This window comes from Monodon monoceros, unplaced genomic scaffold (assembly GCF_005190385.1).
Source record: "Monodon monoceros isolate NGI ecotype Baffin Bay Population unplaced genomic scaffold, NGI_Narwhal_1 Super_Scaffold_11, whole genome shotgun sequence".
Classification (NCBI taxonomy): Eukaryota; Metazoa; Chordata; class Mammalia; order Artiodactyla; family Monodontidae; genus Monodon; species Monodon monoceros.
Window position 1 is genome coordinate 66,928,762 of NW_021703767.1, and position 17,371 is coordinate 66,946,132.

Genomic DNA, 17,371 nt, shown 5'->3' on the forward strand with positions numbered 1-17,371 from the left:
CAGGAGTAAAATCAAGTCCTCAGAAGGCCATAAAAGATGTTCTATGTCTTCCATGGGACTATGATTTGTGGATGCAAAGAAATGCTTTGGAAAGAGCAAGGGACATAGGGTGAGAAGGTTTATATCAAGTTCTGCCTTTTCTTCTTATTGACTACTCATTACATTTATAATCTTAAGCAAGTCATTTAACGGCTCTGAGTTTCTTTTTTCTCATATATAAAGTAAAAATCATAATCCCTACTTTCCCCTTAGAGACTTTTGGAACTTTTCAAGATTAGTGTTTATAATTGCACTTTTATAAATATTAGACATTATTATTATAATAGAAGATGAAACCACGTCACAGGTTAAATAACCTTTCCAGAATACAACAAATCTATGGAAGAATTTAGGGCTAACATCCAGTCAGCTGCCTCATCACCTAGTGCTCTTTCTACTTGTTATAATGAGAAATTCTGCTAGTTAATGCTCTGTGGTTAAAGGTTTTTGTTTGTTGGTAATATCTATAATTTGACTACATAGTAGAAGTGCACATTTGAGAAAAGTTCACAGTGTACATAAACAAAAGGACATGCTTGCTTGACAACTTAAAAGGTAGTTGAGAAAGAACATTATTAGAACAACCTTACCAGTGTTGAAGAGGTATTTACTTAAAAAAAAAATTGATAATATACCATTTGAACAAAAGGAGGTTTGGAAGGTATGCTTAAGGTAGAACATTGTCAGAAAAGGTGCTTATGCATCAATTTCTAGTTATGCATTGGGGAATCCTTTGGAAAGTTTCAGTCCTATCTACAGACATTTTCTCTCTTTCACTGCATAGTTTGTTCAGAGTGTGGGGAGTCATAACAGATCCTGGAAATACAAATCAGTAACATAAAGAAAAATTGAACGAAAAGGGGAAGATAAAACTAGCAAAGAGAGGCAAATAAACATTTTCAAAAATGAATGGAGCGGGCTTCCCTGGTGGCACAGTGGTTAAGAATCTGCCTGCCAATGCAGGGGATACAGGTTCGAGCCCTGGTCCGGGAAGATCCCACATGCCACGGAGCAACTAAATCCGTGAGCCACAACTACTGAGCCCACATGCCACAACTGAAGCCCACGAGCCTAGAGCCCATGCTCCACAACGAGAAGCCACCGCGATGAGAAGCCTGTGCACCGCAACGAAGAGTAGCCCCCACTTGCTGCAACTAGAGAAAGCCCATGCGCAGCAACAAAGACCCAACGCAGCCAAAAATAAATAAATAAAATAAATTAATTTTTTTAAAAATGGAGAAAGTCAAGAATGGAGGAGGAGTAAAACAAAGAATAAGAGGAATGCCTCAAGGAACAAAAACTAGCAAAAATTATGGTAAACAATGAATGGGAAAAGTCCATTTATTTAAAAAATATTTATTAAGCATCCTCTGTATAAAACATTTTTTAGGCAGTAGATATATAATGATGAATGAAATAATTATAGTCTCCCCTCAATTTATAAGAGAAAACATATAAAGAAATTCATAGATAAACAATTACAGTTGAAAAAAGAAAGCAATCCTATGAAAGAGAAAAATTAGATATGGAAAAGTTGGACCTATTTTTGAGAGTGTTGTTAGGGAAGGGCCTATCTGAGGAGGAAACATTTAAGTGAATCCTTACAAGATAAGAAGGAATCAGACAAAGCTTTGAACTTACACTTCTGACCAAGGTAGAGTAACAGGGACAAGATTTAACATCCTGCCTCAAACAAACAGAAACAGCCATAATAAATGAAGCTGTGGTTTTTAAGACATGAGACATCAGACAATGAAGAACAGTAATTTCTGACAGATAAGAAACAAAAGAAGTGAACCCTATAACCATACCTCTTTATTGCCCTGAGAGAGTTTCTAGACTGCAGCAAAGGGAGAAGGGGAAACCCAAGAGGAAACCAGTCAACTCCCTATGCTGAGAAGATGGAGATGAGAAACGGGGGAAACCAAAGCAGCTACAGCTCCTAAAGAGAGGATCCCAGAGATCTACAGTTTCCTCCTCCAACAGATCAACACATACCTATGATGTAGCTACACAGGGACAGGTAAAGAACCATCTGAAAGGATTAAAGGAAATGGTATCCAACACTCAAAGGGAATAGTGCCTATTTTTTCCACCAGGCAGACTAAAAAAAAAAAAATATATATATATATATATATGAAATTCACATCTGCTTCTAATTAACATTGTACTGGGGATTCTAGCCAGTGTAGTCAGGCAAGAAAAAGAAAAGTTATCCAGACTGGAAAAGAAGTTAAATCATCCTTTTTCATAGACAACATGATCTTCTATGAAGAAAATCTAATGAAGTCTACAAAAGAGCTACTAGAACTAGTAAGTGAGTTTAACAAAGTACAGGATATAAGGTCAGTATACAAAAATCAATTTTATTTCTGTCAACCTGCAACACTTAGCCATAAATTAAACAACAGATATGAAAGACCCATGCGTTGAAAACCGGAAAACATTTCTGAGAGAAGTTAAAGAAGACCTTAAAAAATGAAAAATTACATGTCTCAATATTATTAAGATATCAGTTCTCTCCCAATTGATCTGTAGTTCAATACTATCCCAATAAATATCCAACAGACTTTTTAATAGAAATGGACAAACTGATTCTAAAGTCCATATAGAAATGCAAAGGATTTATAGTAGTCAAAACAGCTTTTAAAAAGAACAATCTTGGAGAACCAACACTACCTAATTTCAAGACTTTTTAAAAAATTAGTATGTTATTGAGTCAGGTTGGTATTGGTCCAAAGACAGATATGTCAATGGAACTCAACAGACTCCAGAAATACATCTACATATATATGGACAACCGATTTTTTTACAAAGATGCAAAGGTAATTAAGCAGAGAAAGAATAATCTTTTCTACAAATGATATTTAAACAGTTGAATATCCTTTTGTAAAAAAAAAAATAACTTTGATCCATACTTTGTACTATATTTTTAACAGTTAATTTACAATGGATCATAAGCTTTAATATAAAACCTAAAACCATAAATCTAGGAAGAAAGGAGAAAAATTTTGTTACCTTAGGTTAGGCAAAAGTGTTTTAGGTAATATACCAATGACATGCTCCATAAAAGAACAAATGTATGGATAAATTGGATTTTTTCAAAAGTAAAAATTTCTGCTCTTTATAAGACACTGTTTTGAGAGTGAAAAGTTAAGCCATGGACTAGGAGAAAATATTTGCAAAGCATATATCTGATAAAGGACTTGTATCTAGAAAAACATTTTTTAATTTCTCAGAACTCAATAATAAGCAAGCAACCCAATAAAAATATAGGCCAAAAACTTGAATAAATAATTCACAAATGAAAATATAGTGATAAAAATAAGCATATGAAAAGATACTCAAAAAGATTCATTAGTAAGAAAATCAAATTAAAACTACAATGAGATAATAATACATCTATTATCATGACTATAATTTAAAAGACTGATTATACCAAGTACTGGCAAGAATGTAGAAGAAATAGAATCTCTTACACACTACTGGTGGGAATGTACAATGGTATAACCATTTGTCAGGTTCTAAAGGTTTAAACATACACTTATAATATGACTTAGCCACTTTAATCTAGTTATTTATCCTAGATAAATGAAAGCATATATCCATACAAAGACATTCATAGCAGCCAAAAATTCAAATATCTTTAGTAATCAAAAACTAAAACAACTAAAATCTCCGTCAAAAACTAAATGAATAAACAAATCTCGTATGTTTGTTCAGTGGTCTACTACGCAGTAATAAAAATGTATGCACTATTGATATGTGCTATACCATGGATGAATCTCAAAATAATGAATCTTACATTGAATTAGAGAAACCAGACAAAGAAGGGCAGATACTGTATGATTCCATTTATATAAAATTCTAGGAACTGAAAACTAATGCAGAGTGACAGAAAGCAGACCAATGGTTGCCTGGGGATGTGGAAGGGGCTGATATGGAGAGGGCTGGAAGGGAGGGTTACAAAAGGACACAAAGAAACTCTTGGATACATTTATTATCTTGATTGTAGAGATGGTTTCACAGGGGTATACATATGTCAAGATTTATCAAATTAAATACTTTATAAATATGTCAGTTGAACCTCAAAGAGTTATTTTTTAAAAGAGAACTAGGCACATAAAGGGCAGGGAGCAGTGTATTCCAGGCAGAATGAACAGCTTATAAGAAGGTTCTAAGGTGGTTAAGGACTTTAACTATCTTCTAGAAATAGAAGGTCAAGGAGGCTTGGGGTGTAGTGATTGAGAGGGAAAGTGGGTTAAGATTTTGATGTCTAGATGAGCAGGGACAAGATCATACAAACTTCTAAAGCAATTATAAGAAATTCTGTTTTGAGCAAGAAAATGATATGCTTTGATTTATATCTTAAAAATGTTATCCACACTGCTGAATGAAGAAAATATTGTGGGGCCAAAAAGAATGAAAGCCAGTATACCAGTTGGGAGGCCAATATTATACTCCAGGCAGGAAAAGGTAGCTTTGGCCAGGGTGATAGTACTGTTGTTGGAGAAAAAAGATAGGTGCAAGAATCACTTACAGAGCTACTAATTATAATTCAATTTGGGAGATCAGAAAGTGGAATCAAAGATTATTTCCAAATTTGGGCTTGAGCCAATGACTGTCATGATATTATTTACAAAGATGAAGAAACTAGGGTTGAGGTACAGTATGTTGGTAGGGAATAGAGTTCGGTTTTAGACATGTTAAATTTTGGTGTGTATTGTTTATCCAAGTGAAGACGATAAGTGGATAGGTAAACAAATCTGAATATCAGGGCTGTAATTTAGTATGTAATGGCATGGGAATGAAGTTATGTAGGCATGGAGGGAGCAGAAGAAGGGAAGAGGGGACTTGTGGATAAAGAAACAGGAATTTCAACATTTAATTTCCAAAGGAAGAAGAATAGCTGGCAGAGAGGACTTGCCAGAGAGAAGAGAAAAAATGAGGCTATTGCAGAGGCCAAATTAAAGGGGAGTGTTTCAAGAAGTGGTCAACCACATCAAATGCTACAGATAGGATAAGTAGGGTAAGCTTAGAAAAGGGTCTAGTGCGTGCTGTGCTGTGAAGGTTATCAGTGACTCTCTAAAAAGTAGTTTTGAAAAATATTGGGATAGAAGCTACAGTTATATTAGACTAAGGAGTGGCAAGTGAGGAAACAGCACAAGTAAATAACTCTTTTGAGATGTTTGGTTATGAAGGGGTGCCAAAAAATAGGTCAGTACCTGCATTGGAATAAAGTGTTAAAAGAAGGATTTTTTTTCATTTTAGATAAAGAGCATATTTTAAAGTTGATGTGAATATTGAATGATCCATAGAGAAAGAGAGATTGGTGGTAGGGGACAGAGGGAATAATAACTAAAGAAGCAAAATCCTTCAGAAAGTTACAGGAGAGGAAATCAGAGCATATGTGCAAAGATTAGTATTTAATAGGAAGTTTTCTCTATTGTAATAGAGAGGTACATAAAAGAAAAGGAGAAAGCTACAGAATCAGAGGGATAAGTTACAAAATGTATGATTTGGTTGAGAAATGAAACAAGTGATTTTTACATCTCTGCTTTTCAGTTCTGTATTTTAATAGATTTCTTTTTGAAATCAGTTTGACAGTGTTTTCTTACTCCAAACTTTGTACTGAAAAGCACACTGATCTGTAATTAGTAGGTAAAATATAAGGTTCCATCTTTGAATTCTAAAAAAATGAACAAAGAAATTAAAAATAGGGGAGATATTACTTAGTAATATATGTGAGTTTTCTAGAGTTTAGTTTAATAGTAATTTCAGTGTGACTCGAACAAATAAAACAGCTAATATAACTTAGGGCAGTGGTTCTCAACCCGGCATGATTTTGTCCCCCAGAGGATATTTGGCAATGTCTGGAAACATTTTTTGTTGTCACAATTGGGGGGAGGAGTACTCTACTGGCATCTAGTGGGTAGAAGCCATAGATGCTGATAAACATCCTGCAATATATCACCCCACAACAAAAAAATTATTTGGCTAAAATGTCAATCAAATTTGAAAGCATTGAAACCAGAGTTTATATGGTAAATGGTAATTTGGTAAGAACATTCCCAAAGTGTAGACTATTTATATATGTGAAGACATTTGTACACTGGGTATTAGTCTCCTAAAGAATATTGGTATTTTATTTAACATTCACAAGTTGCTACTTCAAACAAGATATTGATTAAATTATCCATTAAGACACATTATAGGTATATATTCTTAGAAATCTTTAAATAAATGTTGATATAATTCATTGTACCCAAGGGGGTTTTGTCTTCTGATATTCAATTATTTATTTACCATAAAATATCTCTATCTGATCTTAACCGGGATTTACTATTTTCTAATGAATCACCATACAAATCTTCCAAATTTAGTTGTCCATTTGCTTTACTTTATCCATATATCAGACATAACTTTCTCCACATAATCTTTGGGAAATCTCACCATTGAGTGTTCAATATATTATGAGGAAAAACACAATTATTTGGCATTACCCTGAGCACTTCAATGAATACCTACTAGTGTCAGTAATGGATTAACCAGTTTACCTGGTTTCCATTCCTTTGTTCCACATACCTTCAATACAGCTTTTAACAGTATTTCCAAGAGATTAGATATAAGTGGAGGGGCTTTCCATTTCCAGATAGGATGTTGAAAGATATAAAAATTCTTCATCCCCATGGTAACAATGATGACACAATAATAAAATCCTGTGATAATAACAATGATAAAATTAAAATTATACTTTTCTACGAGGCTTCTGAAGAGTGGATTCAAAGAAGCCTTGATTAACTGAATTCCAGAGAGATAAGAGCCATTCATAGATAAGCAGAAAACCACAGCTGCTTTTATACCTGGGGCAAGTGACTGAGCTGGACACAGGTCAGGAAAGGAATGGGCCTTCTATAGATGGGCAGACTGCAAAGAATAGGAACAACTATAGGTTTAAAGACTATCTGGACTGAACTGTTGAATGGGAATTTGAAATAGCTCTAAACACAAAATTATTCAGTTTGGCAATTCTCTGCCAACTAACCCCACCACTCTCAGAATTTTTCTGAGAAAGTGGCAGCAAATGAGAAAGCACAGAGAATTTATGCACTCCCAAAGTGCTTGCATTCAGGGTTTATTATAGAATTTGACCCAAGCTGAATTAAACTATCTGAAACTGCATCTCAACCCTCTTTCTGCACAAATACTGGGAAAATTAGGAATCAGCCCCTTGAGGAAGGGTTAGGGAAGTTTGAGTGTTGGATTGAGGAGCAAAGAGATTTTGAAGGGAAACCTAATCTAATTAAAGCTGCAGACCAGCCCTAGTTCAATTCAGTACTGTGTAGAATCTGATTGATTAGCACTTCACTTGAGTTGTCTAAGGACAAAAATTGGTAAGGCTATAAAAAACTTAAGCAAATCTCTTAACCAAATTGACCTAACTGACATAAATAGACACCTACACCACACTAATGAAAATGTGCATTTTTTTCATTAGATGTGGAATATTCACAAATATAGACTGAGTCATGAAACAATAAAGAATTAAAATCAGAGTAAGTTCTCTGATCATAAAAGAAATTAAATTAGAAATCAGTAACAAATATGTCTTAAAATCCCCAAATATTTGAAAACTAAGAATAGCTCATGACTTAAAAAAGAAATCACAAGGGAATTTTAAAAATATTTTTAACTTAGTGAAAGTATAAACACAAAATATCAAAATTTGTGATATTGAGATGTTACTAAAGTAGTGCCTAATGGAAAATTTACAACATTAGAAGCTTAAATTAGAAAAAAGGTCTCAGATCAGTAATCTAATAGCTCTACCAATATCAGACAAAATAGATTTTAAATCAAAAAATGTCACTAAAGAAGGACAATTTAAAATGATTAAATGGTCAATATATCAAAAAGATATAACAATTATAAATATATGCACCTGACAACAGAGCTACAAAGTACATGAAGCAATATCTGACAGAATCAAAGGGATAGACAATTCAACAATTATTGGTAATTTTAATACTCCACTTTTAAATATAATACGAGAACTAGGCAGAAGGCCAAAGAGGAAATAGAAGACTTGAAAAATGCCATGTATAAGACCTGTACACTCAAATCTACAGAAAGAAAATGTTTAAACATTATTTAAATGGAGGAGATACCATCTTTATGGGTTGGAAGACTCAATATTTTTAAGATATTTATTCTACCAAATTATCTATAGATTTATCACAACTCAATAATAATCTAACATATTTTATAGAAATTGACAAACTGATTTTAAAATGTATGTAGAAATGCAAAGAATCTAGAATAACTAAAACACTTTTGCAAAAGAACAAAGTTGGAAGATTTCACTTCCTGATTACAAGATGTAATATAAACCTGCATTAATTAGATAGTGTGGTAGTCAAAAAAAAAAAAAAAAAGACAAATAGGCCAATGATTACAGAATAGAGAATCCAGAACTTGACCCACACATACATGGTCAATTTATTTTTGACTAAGGCACTAACACAAATCAATGAGGAAGGAAAATCTTTTTAATAAATAATCATGAACAACTGGGCAAATAGGGGGAAAATGGACCTTAATCCCTACCTCACACCATAATCAAAATTAAGATTAATTATAGCCCTGAAAATGAAAGCTAAAAATTAAAAAATTTCTTGAGAAAACAAAGAGTGATATTTTCATTACCATGGGGTAGGCAATGATTACTTATACAGGAACCAAAAAAAAATTCTAAAGAAAAGAAAAAAAATCAATAAATTGCCCTTAAGGCAAATTAATCTTTTGCTCATCAAAAGACATCTTATTGTCACCAAGAAAATGGAAAGTTAAGTCACAAATGGAAGAAAATATTCACAATACCTACTTCCGACAAAAGACTCTTAAGCAAAATATATAAAGAATTCTATTGAAGATTTGGCACTGCTCAGTTCTGTAACCTTAAATAGTTTAAACTCTCCGAACTTACAGTTTCTTATTTATAAAATGTATGGGTTGGGATAGAGTGTGACAATGGACATTTTCTAAAATTATATGGTTTTTTTGAAGCTACAGCAAGTTTATTGGTACAAATTATATAAAGGAGGTGGTGGAAAGGAATATGAATAAAGATGGTTTGGGTAATTGACAATGGCTCTTAAGTACCCCTGGGTATGGGATTTACATTAAAGTAGAAACTCTGAATACTTATTTACAAAGAAAAAATATGAAACTCTCCAATAAGGGTAGGAAAACCCTAAGGATATTTTGTGAATGACACAGGAAAGCAGACTGGCAGATAGTGGGAATTACAAAATGTTTATTAATCTATTGTGCCTATCCTTATATTTTTCAGGAAAGTGACAATAGAATATAAGAAATATTAGAAATGAGGAAAATATAGTGCTTATTATAAGAAGGAATTTGATACCATTGAACAAATCATTTAGTATTTACTATACAATACTGCATTTTTATAAATAGGTATAATATTTAAAATTTGTTATATCTCCTTGAAGGTCTTTTAAAAAGCCAATAACCGTTTCTCTTGGAAGTGGAAGATTTGATTAGATATTTTTAAAAACCCCTTCTACTTCATGTTTTTCTTGGTCTATTTTCAGATGAAACTACATCATTTACTAAAATAGTTACTTCATATGAAAAAATAAGAAAAGGACTTTTATATCTTTCCATCATATTCAGTTACCCTTTATATATCAGTTATTGCTTATTTTTTCCTATGTCATTGTTAAAATTTTTCAAAATAATTGTCATAACATAAGCATAGAAAAGTTCTCACAGGGGAAAAATAAAACCTTTTAAAACTTATAGGAATTAATAAGAATTATCTACGAAATTTTAGCAAATTTTCTCATTTTTTGTCATTTTATTTTCAGGTTTAACTGAGCTGAATGACAGTCCAGTTCCCCTGGAACTTGAGCGTTGCAAGTCTCCCACTTCAGGTAAACATGAGTGGTATTTTTCAATCTTCTGAAGATTACTTCACTGCAGTAATCTACTGCTTTATCTTCATAATTCTTGAGAAATTCATAATTTTGGTAATTAGGTGTAATTTCATTTTGAAATTTAACCATAAGCAAATTCTATTCCAAAATAAAATAGAAATAAATGTCTTAAAATATTTATTACTTCCCAAAAAATTAAGATCAGAGGTATGAGTATAATACTTTTAAAAACATTTTAAAGGAAGTTATTTTGCAGATATATTAATAATGCTAAGTAAAAATTGTAATATTATACAGAAACTGTCTCATAGCTAGAGCTGAATTAGTGGGAAATATATACTGTAGGTGCAGTAACATATGAAACCATCCCTCTGGATCATAGTTTTGAAACATGTATATTCATTGGCAAAAGAAAAATGATAATATATGTTGTGAGCCCATTATATTAAAAATATGAGTATAAAGCTTCTTAGGAATAAGCTTTTAAGGTCTGTGAAAAAAAAGGTATAGTACAAATTGTTGGGTGTCAGCATTGTGAATAATTTGCTTTTTAAAAATTTTTTATTTACCTGATTTTTCTGTAATATACACATAGTAATGTGTAAATTTTTAAGCACCAAAAAATTAGGTATATCTTTGACATTGAATTGTAGATCTGTTTTCACAGAGTATCAAAAAATTATTTTTTAATTTAAATTATTTTATTTTTAATTTCATGCAAATTTATAAACATTTAGTTATCTCTTTATAAAGCAATGAATTTTGACTTTTAGAAATTCAGCTGGAATTGTGACATTCTTCAATCTACTTCCTTAAGAGTTGTTAGTTGTTTATTGTTATTCTTCAGGAATGTAGGCTGAATAGAATCTAGTTGTGTCCTGTGTAAATTTCTGTTTTAATCATATCCATCTAATCCTTATTTTACTGCTTTCATGTTAAGCATGGTCTCATACATTTACCCTTTCTTTTACATTCCCATTGGCACCATCCTAATATAGGTATTTATTACACCATACCTAGAATATTACAAAATTATTCTAACAGGCGTCTCTATTTTCCATCTCTCCCTCTTAGAATTCATTTTGCATATCATGTTGCAAAATTAATCTCCTTAAAATATTACTTTGATACTTTCCCGTGTCAGAAATCTTCAATTAAAATATAATTTAATATTCTATATCAAATTCAATTAATTTAACCTCACTTTAAATTCTCATCCATAATCTGAATTTGAATAGTAATACATTTATTAGGTTCTAATATCAAAAAGAAATAGAATAAAAAAAATTTCCCTCCCATCCTTCCCCATACATTGTTTCCACTCTCTTGAAAAATTAAACATTATTGGTAGTTTCTTGTTTATCCTTCCAGGCAATTTGTGTTTGTAAACAAACCAAAAAGAAACAGACTTTTGCCTTCTGTTTTGTACAAAAGTAGTAATATTATGCACTTCGTTGTACTTTGCTTGTTTCACTTTACAGTGTATCTTGCTTTCCATTTCATTACATAAAGTATTTTCTTATTATTTACATTTATATGATATTGAGTTACATGTGTGTACTATAATTTAATCATTTTACCAATTAAAGGACACATAGTTTAGTGCCAGTCTATTGCTATGTCAAACAATGCCACAGTGACTAACCTTGGTACAGTCCTCACTTTAAATGTGTGCAGGTATATCTATCAGATAAATTCCTAAAATTGAAGTTGCTGGGTCAAAGAGTATACACCTGTTTAATCTTTATAGATACTCCCCAACTGCTCTTCTTGGGGTTTGCAACAGTTCTCTCTCCTTCTAGCAATAACATGAAAATATTGGTTATCAAATTTTTTTATCTTTGCAAGTCTATTTGGTAAAAAGAATATGTCAATGCAGTTTCAATTTACCTCTCACATATTATAAGTGATGTTGAAAACCCTTTTATATATTTAAGAGTTCTTTAAATATTTTTTGTAAATTATCTATTCATATACTTTGCCCATTTTCTATAGGGTTGTTCATTCTTTTTAAATTAATTAGTCCTCTTCATAAGTTAAGAAGATTTTCCCTTTATGACATGAGATCCAAATATTTTTCTCAATTTTAACTTTTAAGTTTGCTTGTGGTATATCTTGCTTTAGAGCAGTTTTTTTCTAATCATTGACCTTTTCTTTTAAGGACTTCTTTATGCCCAACAATTTAAATACTATTGGTTATCTACTTTTTAACATTTTAGTAGAATTCCCCTGTCATTTACCCTTTATAGTTACTTATCTTGTATGTTTGTACTTTCTCTGAAAAGAAAAATTTTTTCATTACGGAACATTTCTAAAAATATACAATACACATATGAAAAGAGCCTTTCTTTAATTAGGGTAACTAAGTTGATCTATTTTGCTGTTTAAACCCAAACAGTGGTTTTACTGGTTTTTTTAAATTTGTTTTTTAGCTTACTGATTTCTGCTTTATCTTTATTAGTCTCCTCTGTTTTCCTTCATTTTACTTTTTCCTTTTTCACCTTTTTGTGGTAGATGCTTAATTCATTTATATTTATTGTTTCTTACATATTGATAAAACAAGGCTAAATTTCTCTTTGAACTCTGTTTTAACATGTAATAGCTTTTGATATATTATGATTGCATTAACAGTATTTTGTATATAGTAAACAGTTTGTTTATATTTCTTTGACCCAAGAGTTATTTAATGTAAATGTGTGGCATTAGGTAGCTGTAAGTTTTACCTTATTAATCATGTTATTTAAGTCTCTCATGTCATTACTTATATTTTGATTACTTGACTTGTCAAAGATGGGGAAAAGGTGAATTAAAATATTGTATTAATCATGTGTTTCTGTCTATTTTTCCTTGTATCTGCTGTTTATTTTTTTAAATATTCATGTGTAAATATTCAAAGATATATCCATACATTCTTTACCATTAATCACCATTGTTCATTTCATATTGTGTCCTTCACCTGAATTCACCTTGTTTGCTATTAATACCACAACTCTTGCTTTTATTTGTAATTTCTTTTTGTATTCCTTGGCCTTACCTCTTTTGAGGTAAACTTTTTTTAAACTGAGGTGCAATATGTAAACCTCAAAGTGCATAATTCTTAAGAGTTCAGGTAGACTAGTTTTTACAAATGAATACACCAAGTAAAGTTACCCAGATCAAGATATGGAATGTTACTGGAACCCCGGGCACCTCCCCTTATGCCCCTCTCAGCCACTAACCCCCACAAAGGTACCTGCTATTCTGACTTTTATCATCATAGATTAGTTTTGTGGGTTTTGGACTCTCAGATGAATGGAATCATTCAGTATTTACTTTTATTTTTTGCTTATTTTGTTCAACATTATGTGTATGATATCTATGTTGCTGAATGATTTTTATTGATGTGTAATGATCCATTATATGAATATATCTCAATTTATTTATGCAGTTTATTATTGCTGAACATTTTAGGTGGTTTTCAGTTGGGGGCTATTATAAGTAAAGCTTTTATGACCAATCTTGTCTAATTTTTAATACAAATATAACTCATTTCTGTGTTACATGTATCTGGGAGTGAGTTTTGAGGTCATAGGGTATGCATATGTTCAGCTTCAGGAAATACTACCAAGTTTTCTAAAGTGGTTGCACCAATTTTACTTCCATTAACGGTGTATAAAAGTTCTATTTGTTCCACATACTTTCCAATTTTCTTTTTTCAGTTTCAATCATTCTGGAGTGTATATAGTGCTGTCTTGCTGTAGAATTAACTTGCAGTGCATATCCCTGATGTCTAATGATTTTGATGAACTTTTACATTTATTGACTATTTTTAATATCCTCTTTTATAAGATATTCAAGTATTTTACTCATTGTTATTATGTTGCCAACTTTCTTTGATATATAAGAAATTCTGCATATGTATGTAGATAGGTAGATACATACATAAAAAGAAGTACTTTTGTTGGATGTATATAGGGCAAAATATCTTTTCCCATTCTGTGCCTTGCTTTTACTCTCTTAAAGGTGATCTTTCCATGAGCAGAAGTTTTTAATGCTAATGTTATTCAATTGATCAATACTTTCTTTTATTGTTAGTGCTTTATGTGCTTTGTTTTATTTTTAAGAAAATCGTTGCCCACCCCAAGTTCATAAAACTATTTACCTGTCTTCTAGGAGGCTTATTGTTGTACCTTCACTTTTAAGTTCAAGTTCCATTTGAAATGTATTTCTGTGTCTAATGTGAGGAAAGAGTCAAGGTTTATTACTTTCATTTAGGTATCCAGTTGACAAGGACCATTTATGAGAAAACTATCATTTCCCCCACTACACTAAAATGGTACTTTTGCCACAAATTAGTGTACTCTACCATGTATGTGCATGTTTCTAGACTTTATGTTCTATTTCATTTGTGTGTTTACCATTAATCCGATTCCACACTGTTTTAATTGCTGTAGCTTTATAGTATTGCTGGTAGTATAGGTCCTTCAATTTTGTTTTTGTAGCTCTTTTTCAAGAATGCTATAGCTATTTTAGGTCTTTTCTTTTCATATAACTTTTAGAAAAAACTTGTCAGTTTGCACACAAACAAATATGTTTGGATAGTGATTGTAATTTTATTTCATCTATAGATCAGTTGGTCAGAAATGACATTCAACAATGAATTTTCCACTTGGTATCTCTCCATTTATGTGTCTTCTTTACTTTAATATTTTTAGTCTTCTTTGTAGAGGTCTTACACATCTTTCATTAGCTTTATTACTCAGTATTTGATATTTTTATGTTGTAAATTTTTAAATATCTTTTTATTATTTTTTATGGCTAGAATATAAAAATAATTAATTTTTGTATATTGACCTCATGTCCGGAATATTTGATAAAACTTATTTCAGTAATTTGTCAATTCTTTTAGATTATCTATGTATCCAATTATGCTCCCCCCTGTTAAAATGACAGTTCCATTTCTTCTTTCTAAAGGAAAAAATTAGCTAGGACCTCCAAAACAATGCTGAATAGATGTGGTGTTAGCAGATATCTTTTCTTTTTTCCAGTCTCAGGTATGAGTCTTTCAATATTTCAGAGTTAATTATGAGGAATATCTCTGAGTAAGAGAGGTCAGAAATTAGGAGAGCCAGAAACTGATAATCATTTTATAACTCTGCTTTCCTACATGGATCTTAAACTCCCTTTTAGCCCAATAAACCACAAGTAATATAGGGTGAAGTTTAATATTTTATTAAATTAAATATTAATAGAATAATAATTCTAATTAATAGAATGACTATTAAATATTTCCTTTAGGATGATGAGAGAGACAAGAGTAGGGATTGGGAGCTGATAGGGTCCCAGTGAGCCAACCAGAATGCTGATGTTCTCAGCTTCCAGGATAACAATCATTTCATATTATTCATTCACCCAACTATTTAACAAGTAATTTACAATATCTACAGTTAGAGTGATATTATGATATCCACTGAGAATAAACTAATGAACAAAATTAACATACCCCATGCCAAATGGAACTGACAGTCTATCTGCAGAAACCAACATTAAAGCAATAGTTATACAAATTGTTATTATTTTTCTTTAAAGCTGTGTAACCATTTTTCCCTCACCAGGTAAGCTTGTGCAGTTTGTGCACTGCATAAACATACATCCCAAGGGGGTGAGCAGAAGCTAACATGAGCCCTAGCTCCACTTACCTGGAACAGAACTGCAGTCCCCTAAAGGAAACAGCCCCTTTTTCTTTGGCCCAAGAAACTAACCAAGCCTTCAACTGTAGGGTTATATCTGCCCACAAGGTGTGCATTTTTCTAATTTGTCCTACTTGAAGGTTTGCCTTTAAAAATCATTTTCCCAGTTCAACATCATTTTCTAGGTTAGCATTATGTCCTAATACAGCTGCTACCTATGCAGCTATCCATCCTCATGATTCTCACTGTCCACAATATACAACAGACTTATAATGCTACCAAATTCAAGTGAAGACTAGGGTGATAGAAATATTTATCCTTAAAAATATCTTGGGCTTCCCTGGTGGCGCAGTGGTTGAGAGTCCGCCTGCTGATGCAGGGGACGCGGGTTCGTGCCCCAGTCCGGGAAGATCCCACATGCCATGGAGCAGCTGGGCCCGTGAGCCATGGCCGCTGAGCCTGTGCATCCGGAGCCTGTGCTCCACAACAGGAGAGGCCACAACAGTGAGAGGCCCACATACCGCAAAAAAAAAAATCTTTATTAAAAAATATCACAAAAAAACCCCATAATGTCACAAAATACTAAAAAAGAAGTAATCAACTCTGTTGTTCTCAAACCTGAGTTAGAACTAGGTCTCATAGCCTAGTTTGAATGCTGCCTCTGTGTGATTCTACATGTCTAGAACCCCATTACATCCTCCAAAGAAGAATGCTTCTTCCTTCCAAAGAGTCCTCTGTTGAGGCAGTACCAAAATACTCAGGTAAAGGCACAAAACAGACACCCTTCCAAATAGTTATCATGAAATTCACCTCTAAGGTAAAAATACTTGGTTTACTTGGGCTAAAAATTACATGCCAATAGTTTTTTATTCCCTTCCTTTAGGACTTGCTACCAGAACTCCCGAGGCAGCACCAGGCTTTTATAGGAATGAAATACCAGCTGTGAGACAGAGGAATCAAGTACATCACTTGCCAGGTAAAAGTGAAAATCTCTTTTATGAACAAAGAAGTTATTCATACTCCATAATTTTCTAGACTTCACAATTTGTCTCAAAACCTTTATTCTCACTTGTTGTGCTGAAAACACAGGTCTCTCATGGTGAATGAAGACTAATTTTCCTAAAGCAATGGTTAAAACTACAGACACCGGGCTTCCCTGGTGGCGCAGTGGTTGAGAGTCTGCCTGCCGATGCAGGGGGCACGGGTTCGTGCCCCGGTCCGGGAGGATCCCATGTGCCGCGGAGCGGCTGGGCCCGTGGGCCATGGCCGTTGGGCCTGCGTGTCCGGAGCCTGTGCTCCGCGATGGGAGAGGCCACGGCGGTGAGAGGCCGGCGTACCGCAAAAAAAAAAAAAAAAAAACTACAGACACCAACTTCAGGAGATATAAAGCAGGAATACCTAAGGCTTTTGACATTTGCCATAGAATTTAGATAGTGGTGGGGTTTTTTTTACTGTAAACCTGGATAATTTCATCAGGCCTATAAGAAAATAATGGAGTGGCCAACAGATAATTTAGGGAAAACCTAAGAGCCAAAAAGTAGTTTTGTAAAAATTCTCCTTAACTCTTCATGATACAATTAAATATTTTCTGTGATCAGAAACAACTATGATTATCATGGAAACTCCAAAGAATCACCTCAGAGGGGCACTGCTCTCTCAAAAGTAGTGAGCAGGAAAAAGGTCCTGTAAATTTTATGCAGA

General features: G+C 32.8%; 1 protein-coding gene across 2 annotated transcripts in view; it reads left to right on the forward strand.

Moving 5' to 3' along the window:
* STXBP5L (syntaxin binding protein 5 like) overlaps positions 1–17,371 on the forward strand; it is a 383,427-nt gene that overhangs the window by 297,778 nt on the left and 68,278 nt on the right. For both annotated transcript variants that reach the window (XM_029214585.1, XM_029214586.1), the window contains one exon: positions 9,933–9,998. In XM_029214585.1, the coding sequence (XP_029070418.1) occupies positions 9,933–9,998 (66 nt within the window). The remainder of the gene's footprint in view (positions 1–9,932; positions 9,999–17,371) is intronic.